The 27,877-nt window shown below is 38.7% G+C and overlaps 1 protein-coding gene across 1 annotated transcript in view; it reads left to right on the forward strand.

Moving 5' to 3' along the window:
* Positions 1 to 27,877, forward strand: part of LOC106608421 (uncharacterized) — a 138,524-nt gene that overhangs the window by 101,215 nt on the left and 9,432 nt on the right. Inside the window, 4 exon segments of the mRNA XM_082977265.1 lie at positions 5,958 to 6,071; positions 21,574 to 21,755; positions 23,198 to 23,423; positions 25,345 to 25,555. Of these exon segments, the coding sequence (XP_082833391.1) occupies positions 5,958 to 6,071; positions 21,574 to 21,755; positions 23,198 to 23,423; positions 25,345 to 25,555 (733 nt within the window).

A 27,877-nucleotide genomic window follows, 5' to 3' on the forward strand; every position in this document is an offset into this window, starting at 1 on the left:
TCACCTCACCTAAGGTATTATATAGAGAGGACTGGAGATATCACCTCACCTAAGGTATTATATAGAGAGGACTGGAGATATCACCTCGCCTAAGGTATTATATAGAGAGGACTGGAGATATCACCTCACCTAATGTATTATATAGAGAGGACTGGAGATATCACCTCACCTAAGGTATTATATAACACACAGAGAGGACGGGAGATATCACCTCACCTAAGGTATTATATAGAGAGGACTGGAGATATCACCTCACCTAAGGTATTATATAGAGAGGACTGGAGATATCACCTCACCTAAGGTATTATATAACATATAGAGGACTGGAAATATCCACTCACCTAAGGTATTATATAGAGAGGACTGGAGATATCACCTCACCTAAGGTATTATATAGAGAGGACTGGAGATATCACCTCACCTAAGGTATTATATAGAGAGGACTGGAGATATCACCTCGCCTAAGGTATTATATAGAGAGGACTGGAGATATCACCTCACCTAATGTATTATATAGAGAGGACTGGAGATATCACCTCACCTAAGGTATTATATAACACACAGAGAGGACGGGAGATATCACCTCACCTAAGGTATTATATAGAGAGGACTGGAGATATCACCTCACCTAAGGTATTATATAGAGAGGACTGGAGATATCACCTTACCTAAGGTATTATATAGAGACGACTGGAGATATCACCTCACCTAAGGTATTATATAGAGAGGACTGGAGATATCACCTCGCCTAAGGTATTATATAGAGAGGACTGGAGATATCACCTCACCTAAGGTATTATATAGGGAGGACTGGAGATATCACCTCGCCTAAGGTATTATATAGAGAGGACTGGAGATATCACCTCGCCTAAGGTATTATATAACACATAGAGAGGACTGGAGATATCACCTCACCTAAGGTATTATATAACATAGAGGACTGGAAATATCACCTCACCTAAGGTATTATATAGGGAGGACTGGAGATATCACCTCACCTAAGGTATTATATAACATATAGAGGACTGGAAATATCACCTCACCTAAGGTATTATATAGCGAGGACTGGAGATATCACCTCACCTAAGGTATTATATAGAGAGGACTGGAGATATCACCTCGCCTAAGGTATTATATAGAGAGGACTGGAGATATCACCTCACCTAAGGTATTATATAGGGAGGACTGGAGATATCACCTCGCCTAAGGTATTATATAGAGAGGACTGGAGATATCACCTCGCCTAAGGTATTATATAACACATAGAGAGGACTGGAGATATCACCTCACCTAAGGTATTATATAACATAGAGGACTGGAAATATCACCTCACCTAAGGTATTATATAGGGAGGACTGGAGATATCACCTCACCTAAGGTATTATATAACATATAGAGGACTGGAAATATCACCTCACCTAAGGTATTATATTGCGAGGACTGGAGATATCACCTCACCTAAGGTATTATATAGAGAGGACTGGAGATATCACCTCACCTAAGGTATTATATAGAGAGGACTGGAGATATCACCTCACCTAAGGTATTATATAACACATAGAGAGGACTGGAGATATCACCTCACCTAAGGTATTATATAGAGAGGACTGGAGATATCACCTCACGTAAGGTATTATATAGGGAGGACTGGAGATATCACCTCACCTAAGGTATTATATAACATATAGAGGACTGGAAATATCCACTCACCTAAGGTATTATATAGAGAGGACTGGAGATATCACCTCACCTAAGGTATTATATAGAGAGGACTGGAGATATCACCTCACGTAAGGTATTATATAGGGAGGACTGGAGATATCACCTCACCTAAGGTATTATATAGAGAGGACTGGAGATATCACCTCACCTAAGGTATTATATAGAGAGGACTGGAGCGATCACCTCGCCTAAGGTATTATATAACACATAGAGAGGACTGGAGATATCACCTCACCTAAGGTATTATATAGAGAGGACTGGAGATATCACCTCACCTAAGGTATTATATAGGGAGGACTGGAGATATCACCTCACCTAAGGTATTATATAACACATAGAGAGGACTGGAGATATCACCTCACCTAAGGTATTATATAACACATAGAGAGGACTGGAGATATCACCTCACCTAAGGTATTATATAGAGAGGACTGGAGATATCACCTCGCCTAAGGTATTATATAACACATAGAGAGGACTGGAGATATCACCTCACCTAAGGTATTATATAACATAGAGGACTGGAAATATCACCTCACCTAAGGTATTATATAACATAGAGGACTGGAGATATCACTTCGCCTAAGGTATTATATAGAGAGGACTGGAGATATCACCTCGCCTAAGGTATTATATAGAGAGGACTGGAGATATCACCTCACCTAAGGTATTATATAACACATAGAGGACTGGAGATATCACCTCACCTAAGGTATTATATAGAGAGGAATGGAGATATCACCTCACCTAAGGTATTATATAACACATAGAGAGGACTGGAGATATCACCTCACCTAAGGTATTATATAGCGAGGACTGGAGATATCACCTCACCTAAGGTATTATATAACACATAGAGAGGACTGGAGATATCACCTCACCTAAGGTATTATATAGAGAGGACTGGAGATATCACCTCGCCTAAGGTATTATATAGAGAGGACTGGAGATATCACCTCACCTAAGGTATTATATAGAGAGGACTGGAGATATCACCTCGCCTAAGGTATTATATAGAGAGGACTGGAGATATCACCTCGCCTAAGGTATTATATAGAGAGGACTGGAGATATCACCTCACCTAAGGTATTATATAGAGAGGACTGGAGATATCACCTCACCTAAGGTATTATATAGAGAGGACTGGAGATATCACCTCACCTAAGGTATTATATAGCGAGGACTGGAGATATCACCTCACCTAAGGTATTATATAGAGAGGACTGGAGATATCACCTCACCTAAGGTATTATATAGAGAGGACTGGAGATATCACCTCACCTAAGGTATTATATAACACATAGAGAGGACTGGAGATATCGCCTCGCCTAAGGTATTATATAGAGAGGACTGGAGATATCACCTCACCTAAGGTATTATATAACATATAGAGGACTGGAAATATCACCTCACCTAAGGTATTACATAGAGAGGACTGGAGATATCACCTCACCTAAGGTATTATATAGAGAGGACTGGAGATATCACCTCACCTAAGGTATTATATAGAGAGGACTGGAGATATCATCTCACCTAAGGTATTATATAGAGAGGACTGGAGATATCACCTCACCTAAGGTATTATATAGAGAGGACTGGAGATATCACCTCACCTAAGGTATTATATAGAGAGGACTGGAGCGATCACCTCGCCTAAGGTATTATATAGAGAGGACTGGAGATATCACCTCACCTAAGGTATTATATAGGGAGGACTGGAGATATCACCTCACGTAAGGTATTATATAGGGAGGACTGGAGATATCACCTCACCTAAGGTATTATATAACATATAGAGGACTGGAAATATCCACTCACCTAAGGTATTATATAGAGAGGACTGGAGATATCACCTCACCTAAGGTATTATATAGAGAGGACTGGAGATATCACCTCACGTAAGGTATTATATAGGGAGGACTGGAGATATCACCTCACCTAAGGTATTATATAGAGAGGACTGGAGATATCACCTCACCTAAGGTATTATATAGAGAGGACTGGAGCGATCACCTCGCCTAAGGTATTATATAACACATAGAGAGGACTGGAGATATCACCTCACCTAAGGTATTATATAGAGAGGACTGGAGATATCACCTCACCTAAGGTATTATATAGGGAGGACTGGAGATATCACCTCACCTAAGGTATTATATAACACATAGAGAGGACTGGAGATATCACCTCACCTAAGGTATTATATAACACATAGAGAGGACTGGAGATATCACCTCACCTAAGGTATTATATAGAGAGGACTGGAGATATCACCTCGCCTAAGGTATTATATAACACATAGAGAGGACTGGAGATATCACCTCACCTAAGGTATTATATAACATAGAGGACTGGAAATATCACCTCACCTAAGGTATTATATAACATAGAGGACTGGAGATATCACTTCGCCTAAGGTATTATATAGAGAGGACTGGAGATATCACCTCGCCTAAGGTATTATATAGAGAGGACTGGAGATATCACCTCACCTAAGGTATTATATAACACATAGAGGACTGGAGATATCACCTCACCTAAGGTATTATATAGAGAGGAATGGAGATATCACCTCACCTAAGGTATTATATAACACATAGAGAAAACTGGAGATATCACCTCACCTAAGGTATTATATAGCGAGGACTGGAGATATCACCTCACCTAAGGTATTATATAGCGAGGACTGGAGATATCACCTCACCTAAGGTATTATATAACACATAGAGAGGACTGGAGATATCACCTCGCCTAAGGTATTATATAGAGAGGACTGGAGATATCACCTCACCTAAGGTATTATATAGAGAGGACTGGAGATATCACCTCGCCTAAGGTATTATATAGAGAGGACTGGAGATATCACCTCGCCTAAGGTATTATATAGAGAGGACTGGAGATATCACCTCACCTAAGGTATTATATAGAGAGGACTGGAGATATCACCTCACCTAAGGTATTATATAGAGAGGACTGGAGATATCACCTCACCTAAGGTATTATATAGCGAGGACTGGAGATATCACCTCACCTAAGGTATTATATAGAGAGGACTGGAGATATCACCTCACCTAAGGTATTATATAGAGAGGACTGGAGATATCACCTCACCTAAGGTATTATATAACACATAGAGAGGACTGGAGATATCGCCTCGCCTAAGGTATTATATAGAGAGGACTGGAGATATCACCTCACCTAAGGTATTATATAACATATAGAGGACTGGAAATATCACCTCACCTAAGGTATTACATAGAGAGGACTGGAGATATCACCTCACCTAAGGTATTATATAGAGAGGACTGGAGATATCACCTCACCTAAGGTATTATATAGAGAGGACTGGAGATATCACCTCACCTAAGGTATTATATAGAGAGGACTGGAGATATCATCTCACCTAAGGTATTATATAGAGAGGACTGGAGATATCACCTCACCTAAGGTATTATATAGAGAGGACTGGAGATATCACCTCACCTAAGGTATTATATAGAGAGGACTGGAGCGATCACCTCGCCTAAGGTATTATATAGAGAGGACTGGAGATATCACCTCACCTAAGGTATTATATAACACATAGAGAGGACTGGAGATATCACCTCACCTAAGGTATTATATAGGGAGGACTGGAGATATCACCTCACCTAAGGTATTATATAGGGAGGACTGGAGATATCACCTCACCTAAGGTATTATATAGAGAGGACTGGAGATATCACCTCACCTAAGGTATTATATATAAAGAGGACTGGAGATATCACCTCGCCTAAGGTATTATATAGAGAGGACTGGAGATATCACCTCGCCTAAGGTATTATATAGAGAGGACTGGAGATATCACCTCACCTAATGTATTATATAGAGAGGACTGGAGATATCACCTCACCTAAGGTATTATATAACACACAGAGAGGACGGGAGATATCACCTCACCTAAGGTATTATATAGAGAGGACTGGAGATATCACCTCACCTAAGGTATTATATAGAGAGGACTGGAGATATCACCTTACCTAAGGTATTATATAGAGAGGACTGGAGATATCACCTCGCCTAAGGTATTATATAGAGAGGACTGGAGATATCACCTCACCTAAGGTATTATATAGGGAGGACTGGAGATATCACCTCACCTAATGTATTATATAGAGAGGACTGGAGATCTCTGGAATAAAGGTTTGTATAATCTCTCTGGATTAACCTCTTCATTCTACCTCTCTCTCTCTCAGGTGTTAAAAGGTCATGACGATCATGTGATCACGTGTCTACAGTTCTGCGGTGACCTCATCGTCAGTGGTTCTGACGACAACACTCTCAAAGTCTGGTCCGCCCTCACCGGCAAGGTAAGGCCACGTACCCACACGGATGTTTTCATGTAAAGGAAGGACAACATGGGTAGCGTAATCACCCACATAGTTGATAGTGTGTAGAGCATCATATTCTACAGCTGCACCATCGAGAGCATCCTGACCTGGTTACATCACCGCCTGGTATGGCAACTGCTCGACATCCGACCTTAAGGCGCTTACAGAGGGTAGTGCGTACGGCCCAGTACATCACTGGGGCCAAGCTTCCTGCCATCCAGGACCTGTATACCAGGCGGTGTCAGAGGAAGGGCCCCAAAAATTGTCAAAGACTTCAGTCACACAAGTCATAGACTGTTCTCTCTGCTACCTCACGGAAAGCGGTACCGGAGCACCAATTCTAGGTCCAAGAGGCTTCTAAACAGCTTCTACCCCCCCAAGCCATCAGACTCCTGAACATTTAATAAAATGGCTACCCAGACTATTTGCTTTGCCCCCCCCCTTCCTCTATGCATAAACACTTTACCTACATGTACAAATTACCTCATCTAACCTGTAACCCCCCCCACATTGACTCGGTACCGGTACCCCCCTGTATATAGCCTCCACATTGACTCGGTACCGGTACCCCCTGTATATAGCCTCCACATTGACTCTGTACCGGTACCCCCTGTATATAGCCTCCACATTGACTCTGTACCGGTACCCCCTGTATATAGCCTCCACATTGACTCTGTACCGGTACCCCCTGTATATAGCCTCCACATTGACTCTGTACCGGTACCCCCTGTATATAGCCTCCACATTGACTCTGTACCGGTACCCCCTGTATATAGCCTCCACATTGACTCGGTACCGGTACCCCCTGTATATAGCCTCCACATTGACTCGGTACCGGTACCCCCTGTATATAGCCTCCACATTGACTCGGTACCGGTACCCCCTGTATATAGCCTCCACATTGACTCTGTACCGTAATACCCTGTATATAGCCTCCACATTGACTCTGTACCGGTACCCCCTGTATATAGCCTCCACATTGACTCTGTACCGGTACCCCCTGTATATAGCCTCCACATTGACTCTGTACCGGTACCCCCCTGTATATAGCCTCCACATTGAGTCTGTACCGGTACCCCCTGTATATAGCCTCCACATTGACTCGGTACCGGTACCCCCTGTATATAGCCTCCACATTGACTCTGTACCGGTACCCCCTGTATATAGCCTCCACATTGACTCTGTACCGGTACCCCCTGTATATAGCCTCCACATTGACTCGGTACCGGTACCCCCTGTATATAGCCTCCACATTGACTCGGTACCGGTACCCCCTGTATATAGCCTCCACATTGACTCGGTACCGGTACCCCCTGTATATAGCCTCCACATTGACTCTGTACCGTAATACCCTGTATATAGCCTCCACATTGACTCGGTACCGGTACCCCCTGTATATAGCCTCCACATTGACTCTGTACCGGTACCCCCTGTATATAGCCTCCACATTGACTCTGTACCGGTACCCCCTGTATATAGCCTCCACATTGACTCGGTACCGGTACCCCCTGTATATAGCCTCCACATTGACTCGGTACCGGTACCCCCTGTATATAGCCTCCACATTGACTCGGTACCGGTACCCCCCTGTATATAGCCTCCACACTGACTCGGTACCGGTACCCCCCTGTATATAGCCTCCACATTGACTCTGTACCGGTACCCCCTGTATATAGCCTCCACATTGACTCTGTACCGGTACCCCCTGTATATAGTCTCCACATTGACTCGGTACCGGTACCCCCTGTATATAGCCTCCACATTGACTCGGTACCGGTACCCCCTGTATATAGCCTCCACATTGACTCGGTACCCCCTGTATATAGTCTCCACATTGACTCTGTACCGGTACCCCCTGTATATAGCCTCCACATTGACTCTGTACCGTAATACCCTGTATATAGCCTCCACATTGACTCTGTACCGGTACCCCCTGTATATAGCCTCCACATTGACTCGGTACCGGTACCCCCTGTATATAGCCTCCACATTGACTCGGTACCGGTACCCCCTGTATATAGCCTCCACATTGACTCGGTACCGGTACCCCCTGTATATAGCCTCCACATTGACTCTGTACCGGTACCCCCTGTATATAGCCTCCACATTGACTCTGTACCGGTACCCCCTGTATATAGCCTCCACATTGACTCGGTACCGGTACCCCCTGTATATAGCCTCCACATTGACTCGGTACCGGTACCCCCCTGTATATAGCCTCCACATTGACTCTGTACCGGTACCCCCTGTATATAGCCTCCACATTGACTCGGTACCGGTACCCCCTGTATATAGCCTCCACATTGACTCTGTACCGTAACACCCTGTATATAGCCTCCACATTGACTCTGTACCGTAACACCCTGTATATAGCCTCCACATTGACTCTGTACCGGTACCCCCTGTATATAACCTCCACATTGACTCTGTACCGGTACCCCCTGTATATAGCCTCCACATTGACTCTGTACCGGTACCCCCTGTATATAACCTCCACATTGACTCTGTACCGGTACCCCCTGTATATAACCTCCACATTGACTCTGTACCGGTACCCCCTGTATATAACCTCCACATTGACTCTGTACCGGTACCCCCTGTATATAGCCTCCACATTGACTCTGTACCGGTACCCCCTGTATATAGCCTCCACATTGACTCTGTACCGGTACCCCCTGTATATAGCCTCCACATTGACTCTGTACCGGTAGCCCCCTGTATATAGCCTCCACATTGACTCTGTACCGGTACCCCCTGTATATAGCCTCCACATTGACTCTGTACTGGTACCCCCTGTATATAGCCTCCACATTGACTCTGTACCGGTACCCCCTGTATATAGCCTCCACATTGACTCTGTACTGGTACCCCCTGTATATAGCCTCCACATTGACTCTGTACCGGTACCCCCTGTATATAACCTCCACATTGACTCTGTACCGGTACCCCCTGTATATAACCTCCACATTGACTCTGTACCGGTACCCCCTGTATATAGCCTCCACATTGACTCTGTACCGGTACCCCCTGTATAAAGCCTCCACATTGACTCTGTACCGGTACCCCCTGTATATAGCCTCCACATTAACTCTGTACCGGTACCCCCTGTATATAGCCTCCACATTGACTCTGTACCGGTACCCCCTGTATATAGCCTCCACATTGACTCTGTACCGGTACCCCCTGTATATAGCCTCCACATTAACTCTGTACCGGTACCCCCTGTATATAGCCTCCACATTGACTCTGTACCGGTACCCCCTGAATATAGCCTCCACATTGACTCTGTACCGGTACCCCCTGTATATAGCCTCCACATTGACTCTGTACCGGTACCCCCTGTATATAGCCTCCACATTGACTCTGTACCGGTACCCCCTGTATATAGCCTCCACATTAACTCTGTACCGGTACCCCCTGTATATAGCCTCCACATTGACTCTGTACCGGTACCCCCTGAATATAGCCTCCACATTGACTCTGTACCGGTACCCCCTGTATATAGCCTCCACATTGACTCTGTACCGGTACCCCCTGTATATAGCCTCCACATTGACTCTGTACCGGTACCCCCTGTATAAAGCCCTGTTACTTTTGTAATGTAATTATATATATATTTTTTTACTTTAGTTTATTTAGTAAGTATTTTCTTAACCAACAATGCCGTTCAAGAAATAGAGTTAAGGGGCTTGTAAGTATAACTTTTTACGCGACCTTTTTATTTAACAAGTCAGTTAAATAAATAAATTATTATTCACAATGACAAACCCTCCCTTAACCTGGCCGACGCTGGGCATACGGACGCATTGCACTGTAAAGTTTACACCTGTTCTATTCGTCTCACGTGACAAATAACATTTCATTTTATTTGTAGTGTGCTGTAAGACCTCTTAACCCACTCTACAATATGCTGTAATACCTACTGTAATCTACAGATTAAACACAGTTTATATACTATAATACCTACTGTAATCTACAGATTAAACACAGTTTATATACTACCTACTGTAATCTACAGATTAAACACAGTTTATATACTATAATACCTGCTGTAATCTACAGATTAAACACAGTTTATATACTATAATACCTTCTATAATCTACAGATTAATCACACACAGTTTATATACTATAATACCTACTGTAATCTACAGATTAAACACAGTTTATATACTATAATGTACAGATTAAACACAGTTTATATACTATAATACCTGCTATAATCTACAGATTAAACACAGTTTATATACTATAATACCTACTGTAATCTGCAGATTAACACACACAGTTTATATACTATAATACCTACTGTAATCTACAGATTAAACACAGTTTATATACTATAATACCTGCTGTAATCTACAGATTAATCACACACAGTTTATAAACTATAATACCTTCTGTAATCTACAGATTAAACACAGTTTATATACTATAATACCTACTGTAATCTACAGATTAAACACAGTTTATAAACTATAATACCTGCTGTAATCTACAGATTAAACACACACAGTTTATATACTATAATACCTACTGTAATCTACAGATTAAACACACACAGTTTATATACTATAATACCTACTGTAATCTACAGATTAATCACACACAGTTTATATACTATAATACCTACTGTAATCTACAGATTGAACACAGTTTATATACTATAATGTACAGATTAAACACAGTTTATATACTATAATACCTGCTGTAATCTACAGATTAAACACACACAGTTTATATACTATAATACCTGCTGTAATCTACAGATTAAACACAGTTTATATACTATAATGTACAGATTAAACACAGTTTATATACTATAATACCTGCTGTAATCTACAGATTAAACACACACAGTTTATATACTATAATACCTGCTGTAATCTACAGATTAAACGCAGTTTATATACTATAATACCTTCTGTAATCTACAGATTAAACACAGTTTATATACTATAATACCTACTGTAATGTACAGATTAAACACAGTTTATATACTATAATACCTGCTGTAATCTACAGATTAAACACACACAGTTTATATACTATAATACCTGCTGTAATCTACAGATTAAACGCAGTTTATATACTATAATACCTGCTGTAATCTACAGATTAAACACAGTTTATATACTATAATACCTACTGTAATGTACAGATTAAACACAGTTTATATACTATAATACCTACTGTAATGTACAGATTAAACACAGTTTATATACTATAATACCTGCTGTAATCTACAGATTAAACACAGTTTATATACTATAATACCTGCTGTAATCTACAGATTAAACACAGTTTATATACTATAATACCTGCTGTAATCTACAGATTAAACACAGTTTATATACTATAATACCTACTGTAATCTACAGATTAAACACAGTTTATATACTATAATACCTGCTGTAATCTACAGATTAAACACAGTTTATATACTATAATACCTGCTGTAATCTACAGATTAATCACACACAGTTTATATACTATAATACCTACTGTAATCTACAGATTAAACACAGTTTATATACTATAATGTACAGATTAAACACAGTTTATATACTATAATACCTGCTGTAATCTACAGATTAAACACAGTTTATATACTATAATACCTACTGTAATCTGCAGATTAACACACACAGTTTATATACTATAATACCTACTGTAATCTACAGATTAAACACAGTTTATATACTATAATACCTGCTGTAATCTACAGATTAATCACACACAGTTTATAAACTATAATACCTTCTGTAATCTACAGATTAAACACAGTTTATATACTATAATACCTACTGTAATCTACAGATTAAACACAGTTTATAAACTATAATACCTGCTGTAATCTACAGATTAAACACACACAGTTTATATACTATAATACCTACTGTAATCTACAGATTAAACACACACAGTTTATATACTATAATACCTACTGTAATCTACAGATTAATCACACACAGTTTATATACTATAATACCTACTGTAATCTACAGATTGAACACAGTTTATATACTATAATGTACAGATTAAACACAGTTTATATACTATAATACCTGCTGTAATCTACAGATTAAACACAGTTTATATACTATAATGTACAGATTAAACACAGTTTATATACTATAATACCTGCTGTAATCTACAGATTAAACACACACAGTTTATATACTATAATACCTGCTGTAATCTACAGATTAAACACAGTTTATATACTATAATGTACAGATTAAACACAGTTTATATACTATAATACCTGCTGTAATCTACAGATTAAACACACACAGTTTATATACTATAATACCTGCTGTAATCTACAGATTAAACGCAGTTTATATACTATAATACCTTCTGTAATCTACAGATTAAACACAGTTTATATACTATAATACCTACTGTAATGTACAGATTAAACACAGTTTATATACTATAATACCTGCTGTAATCTACAGATTAAACACACACAGTTTATATACTATAATACCTGCTGTAATCTACAGATTAAACGCAGTTTATATACTATAATACCTGCTGTAATCTACAGATTAAACACAGTTTATATACTATAATACCTACTGTAATGTACAGATTAAACACAGTTTATATACTATAATACCTACTGTAATGTACAGATTAAACACAGTTTATATACTATAATACCTGCTGTAATCTACAGATTAAACACAGTTTATATACTATAATACCTGCTGTAATCTACAGATTAAACACAGTTTATATACTATAATACCTGCTGTAATCTACAGATTAAACACAGTTTATATACTATAATACCTGCTGTAATCTACAGATTAAACACAGTTTATATACTATAATACCTACTGTAATCTACAGATTAAACACAGTTTATATACTATAATACCTGCTGTAATCTACAGATTAAACACAGTTTATATACTATAATACCTGCTGTAATCTACAGATTAATCACACACAGTTTATATACTATAATACCTACTGTAATCTACAGATTAAACACAGTTTATATACTATAATGTACAGATTAAACACAGTTTATATACTATAATACCTGCTGTAATCTACAGATTAAACACAGTTTATATACTATAATACCTACTGTAATCTGCAGATTAACACACACAGTTTATATACTATAATACCTACTGTAATCTACAGATTAAACACAGTTTATATACTATAATACCTGCTGTAATCTACAGATTAATCACACACAGTTTATAAACTATAATACCTTCTGTAATCTACAGATTAAACACAGTTTATATACTATAATACCTACTGTAATCTACAGATTAAACACAGTTTATAAACTGTAATACCTGCTGTAATCTACAGATTAAACACACACAGTTTATATACTATAATACCTACTGTAATCTACAGATTAAACACACACAGTTTATATACTATAATACCTACTGTAATCTACAGATTAATCACACACAGTTTATATACTATAATACCTACTGTAATCTACAGATTGAACACAGTTTATATACTATAATGTACAGATTAAACACAGTTTATATACTATAATACCTGCTGTAATCTACAGATTAAACACAGTTTATATACTATAATGTACAGATTAAACACAGTTTATATACTATAATACCTGCTGTAATCTACAGATTAAACACACACAGTTTATATACTATAATACCTACTGTAATCTACAGATTAAACACAGTTTATATACTATAATACCTGCTGTAATCTACAGATTAATCACACACAGTTTATAAACTATAATACCTTCTGTAATCTACAGATTAAACACAGTTTATATACTATAATACCTGCTGTAATCTACAGATTAAACACAGTTTATATACTATAATACCTGCTGTAATCTACAGATTAAACACACACAGTTTATATACTATAATACCTGCTGTAATCTACAGATTAAACACAGTTTATATACTATAATACCTACTGTAATCTACAGATTAAACACAGTTTATATACTATAATACCTGCTGTAATCTACAGATTAAACACAGTTTATATACTATAATACCTGCTGTAATCTACAGATTAATCACACACAGTTTATATACTATAATACCTACTGTAATCTACAGATTAAACACAGTTTATATACTATAATGTACAGATTAAACACAGTTTATATACTATAATACCTGCTGTAATCTACAGATTAAACACAGTTTATATACTATAATACCTACTGTAATCTGCAGATTAACACACACAGTTTATATACTATAATACCTACTGTAATCTACAGATTAAACACAGTTTATATACTATAATACCTGCTGTAATCTACAGATTAATCACACACAGTTTATAAACTATAATACCTTCTGTAATCTACAGATTAAACACAGTTTATATACTATAATACCTACTGTAATCTACAGATTAAACACAGTTTATAAACTGTAATACCTGCTGTAATCTACAGATTAAACACACACAGTTTATATACTATAATACCTACTGTAATCTACAGATTAAACACACACAGTTTATATACTATAATACCTACTGTAATCTACAGATTAATCACACACAGTTTATATACTATAATACCTACTGTAATCTACAGATTGAACACAGTTTATATACTATAATGTACAGATTAAACACAGTTTATATACTATAATACCTGCTGTAATCTACAGATTAAACACAGTTTATATACTATAATGTACAGATTAAACACAGTTTATATACTATAATACCTGCTGTAATCTACAGATTAAACACACACAGTTTATATACTATAATACCTACTGTAATCTACAGATTAAACACAGTTTATATACTATAATACCTGCTGTAATCTACAGATTAATCACACACAGTTTATAAACTATAATACCTTCTGTAATCTACAGATTAAACACAGTTTATATACTATAATACCTACTGTAATCTACAGATTAAACACAGTTTATAAACTATAATACCTGCTGTAATCTACAGATTAAACACACACAGTTTATATACTATAATACCTACTGTAATCTACAGATTAAACACACACAGTTTATATACTATAATACCTACTGTAATCTACAGATTAATCACACACAGTTTATATACTATAATACCTACTGTAATCTACAGATTGAACACAGTTTATATACTATAATGTACAGATTAAACACAGTTTATATACTATAATACCTGCTGTAATCTACAGATTAAACACAGTTTATATACTATAATGTACAGATTAAACACAGTTTATATACTATAATACCTGCTGTAATCTACAGATTAAACACACACAGTTTATATACTATAATACCTGCTGTAATCTACAGATTAAACACAGTTTATATACTATAATGTACAGATTAAACACAGTTTATATACTATAATACCTGCTGTAATCTACAGATTAAACACACACAGTTTATATACTATAATACCTGCTGTAATCTACAGATTAAACGCAGTTTATATACTATAATACCTTCTGTAATCTACAGATTAAACACAGTTTATATACTATAATACCTACTGTAATGTACAGATTAAACACAGTTTATATACTATAATACCTGCTGTAATCTACAGATTAAACACACACAGTTTATATACTATAATACCTGCTGTAATCTACAGATTAAACGCAGTTTATATACTATAATACCTGCTGTAATCTACAGATTAAACACAGTTTATATACTATAATACCTACTGTAATGTACAGATTAAACACAGTTTATATACTATAATACCTACTGTAATGTACAGATTAAACACAGTTTATATACTATAATACCGGCTGTAATCTACAGATTAAACACAGTTTATATACTATAATACCTGCTGTAATCTACAGATTAAACACAGTTTATATACTATAATACCTGCTGTAATCTACAGATTAAACACAGTTTATATACTATAATACCTGCTGTAATCTACAGATTAATCACACACAGTTTATATACTATAATACCTACTGTAATCTACAGATTAAACACAGTTTATATACTATAATGTACAGATTAAACACAGTTTATATACTATAATACCTGCTGTAATCTACAGATTAAACACAGTTTATATACTATAATACCTACTGTAATCTGCAGATTAACACACACAGTTTATATACTATAATACCTACTGTAATCTACAGATTAAACACAGTTTATATACTATAATACCTGCTGTAATCTACAGATTAATCACACACAGTTTATAAACTATAATACCTTCTGTAATCTACAGATTAAACACAGTTTATATACTATAATACCTACTGTAATCTACAGATTAAACACAGTTTATAAACTGTAATACCTGCTGTAATCTACAGATTAAACACACACAGTTTATATACTATAATACCTACTGTAATCTACAGATTAAACACACACAGTTTATATACTATAATACCTACTGTAATCTACAGATTAATCACACACAGTTTATATACTATAATACCTACTGTAATCTACAGATTGAACACAGTTTATATACTATAATGTACAGATTAAACACAGTTTATATACTATAATACCTGCTGTAATCTACAGATTAAACACAGTTTATATACTATAATGTACAGATTAAACACAGTTTATATACTATAATACCTGCTGTAATCTACAGATTAAACACACACAGTTTATATACTATAATACCTGCTGTAATCTACAGATTAAACACACACAGTTTATATACTATAATACCTGCTGTAATCTACAGATTAAACACAGTTTATATACTATAATGTACAGATTAAACACAGTTTATATACTATAATACCTGCTGTAATCTACAGATTAAACACACACAGTTTATATACTATAATACCTGCTGTAATCTACAGATTAAACGCAGTTTATATACTATAATACCTTCTGTAATCTACAGATTAAACACAGTTTATATACTATAATACCTACTGTAATGTACAGATTAAACACAGTTTATATACTATAATACCTGCTGTAATCTACAGATTAAACACACACAGTTTATATACTATAATACCTGCTGTAATCTACAGATTAAACGCAGTTTATATACTATAATACCTGCTGTAATCTACAGATTAAACACAGTTTATATACTATAATACCTACTGTAATGTACAGATTAAACACAGTTTATATACTATAATACCTGCTGTAATCTACAGATTAAACACAGTTTATATACTATAATACCTGCTGTAATCTACAGATTAAACACAGTTTATATACTATAATACCTGCTGTAATCTACAGATTAAACACAGTTTATATACTATAATACCTGCTGTAATCTACAGATTAAACACAGTTTATATACTATAATACCTACTGTAATCTACAGATTGAACACAGTTTATATACTATAATGTACAGATTAAACACAGTTTATATACTATAATACCTGCTGTAATCTACAGATTAAACACAGTTTATATACTATAATGTACAGATTAAACACAGTTTATATACTATAATACCTGCTGTAATCTACAGATTAAACACAGTTTATATACTATAATGTACAGATTAAACACAGTTTATATACTATAATACCTGCTGTAATCTACAGATTAAACACAGTTTATATACTATAATCTACAGATTAAACACAGTTTATATACTATAATACCTGCTGTAATCTACAGATTAAACACAGTTTATATACTATAATGTACAGATTAAACACAGTTTATATACTATAATACCTGCTGTAATCTACAGATTAAACACACACAGTTTATATACTATAATACCTGCTGTAATCTACAGATTAAACACACACAGTTTATATACTATAATACCTGCTGTAATCTACAGATTAAACACAGTTTATATACTATAATGTACAGATTAAACACAGTTTATATACTATAATACCTGCTGTAATCTACAGATTAAACACACACAGTTTATATACTATAATACCTGCTGTAATCTACAGATTAAACACACACAGTTTATATACTATAATACCTGCTGTAATCTACAGATTAAACACAGTTTATATACTATAATGTACAGATTAAACACAGTTTATATACTATAATACCTGCTGTAATCTACAGATTAAACACACACAGTTTATATACTATAATACCTGCTGTAATCTACAGATTAAACGCAGTTTATATACTATAATACCTGCTGTAATCTACAGATTAAACACAGTTTATATACTATAATACCTACTGTAATGTACAGATTAAACACAGTTTATATACTATAATACCTGCTGTAATCTACAGATTAAACACAGTTTATATACTATAATACCTGCTGTAATCTACAGATTAAACACAGTTTATATACTATAATACCTGCTGTAATCTACAGATTAAACACAGTTTATATACTATAATACCTGCTGTAATCTACAGATTAAACACAGTTTATATACTATAATACCTGCTGTAATCTACAGATTAAACACAGTTTATATACTATAATACCTGCTGTAATCTACAGATTAAACACAGTTTATATACTATAATACCTGCTGTAATCTACAGATTAAACACAGTTTATATACTATAATACCTGCTGTAATCTACAGATTAAACACAGTTTATAAACTATAATACCTGCTGTAATCTACAGATTAAACACACACAGTTTATATACTATAATACCTACTGTAATCTACAGATTAAACACACACAGTTTATATACTATAATACCTACTGTAATCTACAGATTAATCACACACAGTTTATATACTATAATACCTACTGTAATCTACAGATTGAACACAGTTTATATACTATAATGTACAGATTAAACACAGTTTATATACTATAATACCTGCTGTAATCTACAGATTAAACACAGTTTATATACTATAATGTACAGATTAAACACAGTTTATATACTATAATACCTGCTGTAATCTACAGATTAAACACAGTTTATATACTATAATGTACAGATTAAACACAGTTTATATACTATAATACCTGCTGTAATCTACAGATTAAACACAGTTTATATACTATAATCTACAGATTAAACACAGTTTATATACTATAATACCTGCTGTAATCTACAGATTAAACACAGTTTATATACTATAATGTACAGATTAAACACAGTTTATATACTATAATACCTGCTGTAATCTACAGATTAAACACAGTTTATATACTATAATGTACAGATTAAACACAGTTTATATACTATAATACCTGCTGTAATCTACAGATTAAACACAGTTTATATACTATAATGTACAGATTAAACACAGTTTATATACTATAATACCTGCTGTAATCTACAGATTAAACACAGTTTATATACTATAATCTACAGATTAAACACAGTTTATATACTATAATACCTGCTGTAATCTACAGATTAAACACAGTTTATATACTATAATACCTACTGTAATCTACAGATTAAACACAGTTTATATACTATAATACCTGCTGTAATCTACAGATTAAACGCAGAGTTGTCTTTAAAACGCTCGCCATTGGCTACCGTTCACAGCCTCGTTTTCAGCCGGCTCCTTTTTCCACGAGAATAGCCCCGCCTTTCTGTGATGCGCGCGTCTACCACTTTGTGTTGCCGTTAGCATGATGCTAATGACAACCGTCTTCCACGTTTACGTGTTAGTCATTTAGCAGACGCTGTTATCCAGAGCGATTTTTTTTTTTTTTAACGTCAGCATTTAGGGCACATCATCACCAGATTTTTCACCGGCTCGGGGATTCAAACCAGTGACCTTTTTCGGTTACTGCCTCAACGCTGTTAACCGCTAGGCTACCTGCCACCCCTTTCTGGTAGATAGAAAGGCTTTCTCAATAACCTTCTCTGTTAAATGTTAACTACAAAGTAGTCTTACCTGGTAGAATGATATAATTCATATTTTGAATCAATCCATTTGGGATTAATGTCGTTACGACGACAGCCTCTTGCTCTTGCGCGCGCTTCAATTTAAAGGGTAACTACACAAAAAAAAAAAATATTGTTATTTTATTTTTTTCCTGCTGTGGTTTTGTTGTGGACTTAGAACATCCAATTTGACCTACAGGTCAACAACAAGAACAAAAAATTTAACATTTTTAAAGCTGTAAAAACCAAACAGAGAATTTTAATTTGGTTAAAATTGCTTCACTCCTACCTTCCCCAGGTCTATTGCAGACAACTAACAAAATGCCTCGTCAACGTTTCCAGGTTCTATTGCCACGTCTACTTCCACCATGAAGGCCTGATTTCACACAGTCTCCTCTGAACAGTTGATGTTGAGATGTGTCTTGTTACTTGAACTCTGTGAATCATTTATTTGAGCTGCAATTTCTTGAGGCTGGTAACTCTAATGAACTTATCCTCTGCAGCAGAGGAAATTCTGAGTCTTCCTTTCCTGTGGCGGTCCTCATGAGAGCCAGTTTCATCATAGCGTTTGATGGTTTTTGCGACTGCACTTGAAGAAACTTTAAAAGTTATTGAAGTGTTCCGTATTGACTGAGCTTCATGTCTTAAAGTAATGATGGACTGTCATTTCTCTTTGCTTATTTGAGCTGTTTTTGCCATAATATGGACTTGGTCTTTTACCAAATAGGGCTATCTTCTGTATACAACCCCAACCTTGCCACAACACAACTGATTGGCTCAAACGCATTAAGAAGGAAAGAAATTCCACAAATTAACTTTTAACAAGGAACACCTGTTAATTAAAATGCATTCCAGGTGACTACCTCATGAAGCTGGTTGAGAGAATGCCAAGAGTGTGCAAAGCTGTCATCAAGGCAAAGGGTGGCTACTTGAAAGAATCTCAAATATAAAATATATTTTAACACTTTTTTTGGTTACTACATGATTCCATATGTGTTATTTCATAGCTTTGATGTCTTCACTATTATTCTACAATGTAGAAAATAGTTAAAAAAAATTAAGAAAAACCCTGGAATGAGAAGCTGTGTCCAAACCTTTGACTGGTAGTGTATAAATATATTTGTATTAGTATTATATCTACTGTTATTGTCGTGACTGTTGTTTTCATATTTTGTAATGTGTATCATTTCGCTTTGGCGACATTGACCGTGTCCTTCAATAAAGCATATTGATTACAGTTTCTACTGCTCCCACTTCTTAATGCCCATCTGTCTGTCTGTCTGTCTGTCTGTCTGTCTGTCTGTCTGTCTGTCTGTCTGTCTGTCTGTCTGTCTGTCTGTCTGTCTGTCTGTCTGTCTGTCTGTCTGTCTGTCTGTCTGTCTGTCTTCCTAACACTTTCCCCCTCTTCCCTCCCTCTCTCTCCCTCCTCTCTCTCTCCCTCCTCTTCCCTCACTCTCTCTTTCCCCCTCTTCCCTCACTCTCTCTCCCCCTCCCTCTCCCTCTCTCCTTCCTCCCTCTTCCCTCACTCTCTCTCCCCCTCCCTCTCTCTCCTTCCTCCCTCTCCCCTCACTCTCTTTCCCCCTCTCCCCTCCCTCCCTCTCTCTCCTTCCTCCCTCTCCCCTCAATCGCTCTCCCCCTCCCCCCCCCTCTCCCCTCTCCTCCAGTGTCTGCGTACATTAGTAGGCCATACAGGAGGTGTGTGGTCCAGTCAGATGAGCGGTAACATTGTGATCAGTGGGTCGACAGACAGGACTCTGAAGGTTTGGGACGCGGAGAGCGGAGAGTGTATTCACACCCTGTACGGACACACCTCTACTGTTCGCTGTATACACCTGCATGACAAACAGTGAGTTAACACACACACACACACACACACACACACACACACACACACACACACACACACACACACACACACACACACACACATCCCCTCCCTGTACGGACACACCTCTACTGTTCGCTGTATACACCTGCATGACAAACAGTGAGTTAACCAACACACACACACACACACACACACACACACACAGACACACACAAGCTCTACACTCATGTACATATGCATACTTTCTCTCTATCGCACATGACCAACTCACTTCCAAAATGTCTCTATCATCATTAGGGCTGTCCCCAACAACAACAAAAATTAATTTTGGTAGACCGAAAGTCGATTGGTTGAACGTGTGTTTTTCCATATATAGACACACCCTATGTGTTTTTAATTAAATCAACTATATGCATTGAGCTTGTCTGATGCTTTAAGCGCACTATGTGATGAAATAAGACGCAGATGCCTCAAAAGGGAGCTAGAGATCTAGATAACCAGAAGAGGAAAAAAAAAACTTAACCTGACCGTCCTGCTCCTACTGGCTTTCACAAGTTCTGCCTTTTAACCTCCTGAAGTTGGCGGTTATAAAGCTACATGAAGAGTCGGCAACCTTTCTCATGTTGAACGTCAATTTATCTGACCATTTCTACCGGTCTGCGTGCCATTTATGGTTTTCATATGCACATTTTCGTGAAACGGTTTCATTTCATTTATAATAACGTCTTCCTATCTCAAAATCATTGTCGTGTGATTTTAATCAAAATTCTATCCAAATCATCTAAATGCAAATGATACAAACCTTGGAAGTAGCTTCTATTGCCGTTGGCCAACTATGTAAAAACATTGCAGCCTGCAGGTGGAAAATATCCTGATTTTTATTTTTTATTTTTATTTTTTTATAAATCTCCTATAAATCATTATTGGCTACACATGGCCTGTCTGCTAGTGAACTGGAAACATTCTCTCAACCAGCTTTATGAGGTAGTCACCTGGAATCCATTTCAATTAATAGTTGTTCTTTGTTAAAAGTTAATTTGTGGAATTTCTTTCCTTCTTAATGCATATATATATTATATTATATATTATATTATAATATATATATATATATTGTCACTGCTCGACTAAATCAATCGACTGGTCGACTAATTGCGGTCTGTACTAATCCTCATGCCTCTGTGTTTTGTAGATTATATTCTCTCTAACTCTCCCCCCTCCTCCTCGTCCCTCTCTCTCGTCCCTCCTCCTCGTCCCTCTCTCTCGTCCCTCGTCCTCGTCCCTCTCTCTCCTCTCCTCCTCCTCGTCCCTCTCTCTCCCCCCCTCCTCCTCGTCCCTCTCCCCCCCCCCTCCTCCTCGTCCCTCTCTCTCCCCCCTCCTCCTCGTCCCTCTCGCTCCCCCCTCCTCCTCGTCCCTCTCTCTCCCCCCTCCTCCTCGTCCCTCTCTCTCCCCCCCCCCCCCAGGGTTGTGAGCGGTAGCCGCGACGCTACGTTGCGTCTGTGGGACGTAGATTCTGGCGAGTGTCTCCACGTCCTGACGGGTCATGTGGCGGCGGTGCGGTGCGTCCAGTATGACGGGCGCAGGGTGGTCAGCGGAGGATACGATTTCATGGTTAAAGTCTGGGACCCTGAGACGGAGACCTGTCTACACACTCTGCAGGGACACACTAACAGAGTCTATTCACTACAGGTAGTGGACGGAACCGATCTGTTTTCCGTTCTGAAACAGAACCCAGTTCCAGTGTTCTGACCAGCATTGTAAAGTTCTGAACTGGTTCCAACCCAAAATGGTCTGAACTGGTTCCAACCCAAAATGGTCTGAACTGGTTCCAACCCAAAATGGTCTGAACTGGTTCCAACCCAAAATGGTCTGAACGGGTTCCAACCCAAGAAGTTCTGAACCGGTTCCAACCCAAAATGGTCTGAACTGGTTCCAACCCAAAATGGTCTGAACGGGTTCCAACCCAAGAAGTTCTGAACCGGTTCCAACCCAAGAAGTTCTGAACCGGTTCCAACCCAAAATGGTCTGAACTGGTTCCAACCCAAAATGGTCTGAACTGGTTCCAACCAAAAATGGTCTGAACTGGTTCCAACCAAAAATGGTCTGAACTGGTTCCAACCCAAAAAAGGTCTGAACCGGTTCATGTAGTTGCTTTTCGTTAATTGTTTGACTTGTGAAATCAACATTGTTTTCACATTTAGCTTATTCATTTCCTTCACTGGTTTAGCGTGGATAGAGCAGCTTGCTAGTTGTCTGGTTAGCGTGGATAGAGCAGCTTGCTAGTTGTCTGGTTAGCGTGGATAGAGCAGCTTGCTAGTTGTCTGGTTAGCGTGGATAGAGCAGCTTGCTAGTTGTCTGGTTAGCGTGGATAGAGCAGCTTGCTAGTTGTCTGGTTAGCGTGGATAGAGCAGCTTGCTAGTTGTCTGGTTAGCGTGGATAGAGCAGCTTGCTAGTTGTCTGGTTAGCGTGGATAGAGCAGCTTGCTAGTTGTCTGGTTAGCGTGGATAGAGCAGCTTGCTAGTTGTCTGGTTAGCGTGGATAGAGCAGCTTGCTAGTTGTCTGGTTAGCGTGGATAGAGCAGCTTGCTAGTTGTCTGGTTAGCGTGGATAGAGCAGCTTGCTAGTTGTCTGGTTAGCGTGGATAGAGCAGCTTGCTAGTTGTCTGGTTAGCGTGGATAGAGCAGCTTGCTAGTTGTCTGGTTAGCGTGGATAGAGCAGCTTGCTAGTTGTCTGGTTAGCGTGGATAGAGCAGCTTGCTAGTTGTCTGGTTAGCGTGGATAGAGCAGCTTGCTAGTTGTTTTCATGATTGGTCATAAGTGTATGTGGGAGATGGGTTGGTAGATTCCGTGGTGCAGCGGTCTAAGGCACTGCATCTCAGTGCTAGAGGCGTCACTACAGACACCCTGGTTCGAATCCAGGCTGTATCACAACCGGCCGTGATTGTGAGTCTGGGTTTGGCCGGGGTAGGCCGTCGTTGTAAATGAGAATTTGTTCTTAATTGACTTGCCTAGTTAAATAAAGGTTAACACATACATATATATATATATATATATATATATATATATATATATATATATATATATATATATATATATATATAGAGAGAGAGAGAGAATATAACATAATTAACGTGTTCTCTAGATTTGAAAATAAAGGTTCTGTTCCTGGAATACTAAAGATCACTGTCATTCCTGGTTCGGTTTCTGTTCCTCTGAAAATGTAATTATTTTCCGGTTTTTGGTTCTATTCCCTGAACCGGTTCTACCCCTTGGTTAGAACACACCCACACACTCTCCTGTCTTCCTGCAATCCCCCCGGTCTATCTCTTCTTCTGGGTAAATAAAACCATCCCATCTGTAGTTAAAACAACACGCTGTGTTGTTCTTGTGTTTCACTATAATGTGAATTTGGTTCTCCTGACGTTAACCCTAGTCCTCTTCCTCCTCTTCCTCCTCCTCCTCCTCCTCCTCTTCCTCCTCTTCCTCTTCCTCCTCTTCCTCCTCTTCCTCCTCTTCCTCCTCCTCCTCTTCCTCCTCTTCCTCCTCCTCCTCCTCCTCTTCCTCTTCTTCCTCTTCCTCTTCCTCTTCCTCTTCCTCCTCCTCCTCCTCCAGTTTGACGGAGCCTACGTGGTCAGTGGATCTCTGGACACGTCCATCCGAGTATGGGACGTAGTGACGGGGGGGTGTGTCCACACCCTGACCGGCCACCAATCGCTGACCAGCGGTATGGAACTAAAGAACAACATCCTGGTCTCTGGTAACGCTGACTCTACTGTCCGGGTCTGGGACATACGGACGGGCCAGTGTCTCCACACACTGCAAGGTGAGGTTTATATACACATTATATGCACAAAAGTATGTGGACACCACTTCAAATGAGTGGATTCGGCTTTCTCAGCCACACCTGTTGTTGACGGGTGTATAAAATCGAGCACACCGCCATGCGATCTCCATAGACAAACATTGGCAGTAGAACGGCCCCGTACTGAAGAGTCTCAGTGACTTTCAACGTGGCACCGTCATAGGATGCCACTTTTCCAACAAAGTCAGTTCGTCAAGTTTCTGCCCTGTTAGAGCTGCCCCCCTGGTCATCTGTAAGTGCTGTTATGGTGAAGTGGAAACGTCTAGGAGCAACAACGGCTCAGCCGCAAAGTGGTAGGCCACACAAGCTCGGGACTGTCGAGTGCTGAAGTGCGTAGCACGTTAAAAATCGTCTGTCCTCTGTTGCAACACTCACTACCGAGTTCCAAACGACCTCTGGAAACAACGTCAAGCCCAATAACTTTGCTTCGGGAGCTTCATGAAATGGATTTCATGGCCAAGCAGTCGCACACAAGCCTTAAGATCACCATGTGCAATGCCAAGAGTCGGCTGGAGGGGAGTAAAGCTCGCCGCCATTGGACTCTGGAGCAGTGGAAACACGTTCTCTGGAGTCATGAATCACGCTTCACCATCTGGCATCTTGGCGGATGCCAGGTGAACGCTACCTGCCCCAATGCATAGTACCAACTGTAAAGTTTGGTGGAGGAGGAATAATGGTCTGGGGCTGTTTTTCATGGTTCGGGCCCCTTTGTTCCAGTGAAGGGAAATCTTAATACTACAGCATACCATGACATTCTAGACGATTCTGTCCTTCCAACTTTGTGGCAACAGTTTGGGGAAATGGTTTTTCAAGATCGGTGTGGAAGAACTTGACTGGCCTGCACAGAGCCCAGACCTCAACCCCATCGAAAACCTTTGGGATGAATTGGAACACCGACTGTGAGCCAGGCCCAATCACCCAATATCAGTGCCCGACCTCACTAATGCTCTTGTGGCTGAATGGAAGCAAGTCCCCGCAGCAATGTTCCAACATCTAGTGGAAAGCCTTCCCAGAAGAGAGGAGGCTGTTATAGCAGCAATGTTCCAACATCTAGTGGAAAGCCTTCCCAGAAGAGTGGAGGCTGTTATAGCAGCAATGTACCAACATCTAGTGGAAAGCCTTCCCAGAAGAGTGGAGGCTGTTATAGCAGCAATGTTCCAACATCTAGTGGAAAGCCTTCCCAGAAGAGTGGAGGCTGTTATAGCAGCAATGTTCCAACATCTAGTGGAAAGCCTTCCCAGAAGAGAGGAGGCTGTTATAGCAGCAATGTACCAACATCTAGTGGAAAGCCTTCCTAGAAGAGTGGAGGCTGTTATAGCAGCAATGTACCAACATCTAGTGGAAAGCCTTCCCAGAAGAGTGGAGGCTGTTATAGCAGCAAAGGGGGGGACCAACTCCATATTAATACCCATGATTTTGGAATGAGATGTTTCGACGAGCAGCTGTCCCACATACTGTTGGTCACGTAGTCCTCACACACTGAAGTATACACTGTCAGGGTCTGGGAGTGTTAAAGAAAGGAGATGAACTTCTCATTGTAACAGTGGAGGTGATGAGGAGGGGTCCCAAGGTCAGCTGTTTAATTGGGTCACCGCTAGTACTGTGCCATTCACCCTCGCCATAAAGAAGCAATGGAACAAGTGGTTTAGACAGAGAGAGAGACAGACAGTGAACCTCAGTGGTTTAGACGGAGAGAGAGACAGTGAACCTCAGTGGTTTAGACAGAGAGAGAGACAGACAGTGAACCTCAGTGGTTTAGACAGAGAGAGAGACAGACAGTGAACCTCAGTGGTTTAGACAGAGAGAGAGACAGACAGTGAACCTCAGTGGTTTAGACAGAGAGAGAGACAGACAGTGAACCTCAGTGGTTTAGACAGAGAGAGAGAGACAGACAGTGAACCTCAGTGGTTTAGACAGAGAGAGAGACAGACAGTGAACCTCAGTGGTTTAGACAGAGAGAGAGACAGACAGTGAACCTCAGTGGTTTAGACAGAGAGAGAGACAGACAGTGAACCTCAGTGGTTTATTGTTTATTTTATTCAGAGAGGGTGAGAGTCCCCATTTGGACCAGTCAGTAGGAACCACCCAGGTCCCCAGTAGGAACCACCCAGGTCCTCATTAGGACCAGTCAGTAGTACCCCCCCCCTCAGGTCCCCATTAGGGCCAGTCGGCAGTAACCCCCCCAGGTCCCCATTAGGGCCAGTCGGCAGTAACCCCCCCAGGTCCCCATTAGGGCCAGTCGGCAGTAACCCCCCCAGGTCCCCATTAGGGCCAGTCGGCAGT

This window comes from Salmo salar, chromosome 07 (genome assembly GCF_965601325.2).
Source record: "Salmo salar chromosome 07, fSalSal1, whole genome shotgun sequence".
NCBI classification, from domain to species: domain Eukaryota; kingdom Metazoa; phylum Chordata; class Actinopteri; order Salmoniformes; family Salmonidae; genus Salmo; species Salmo salar.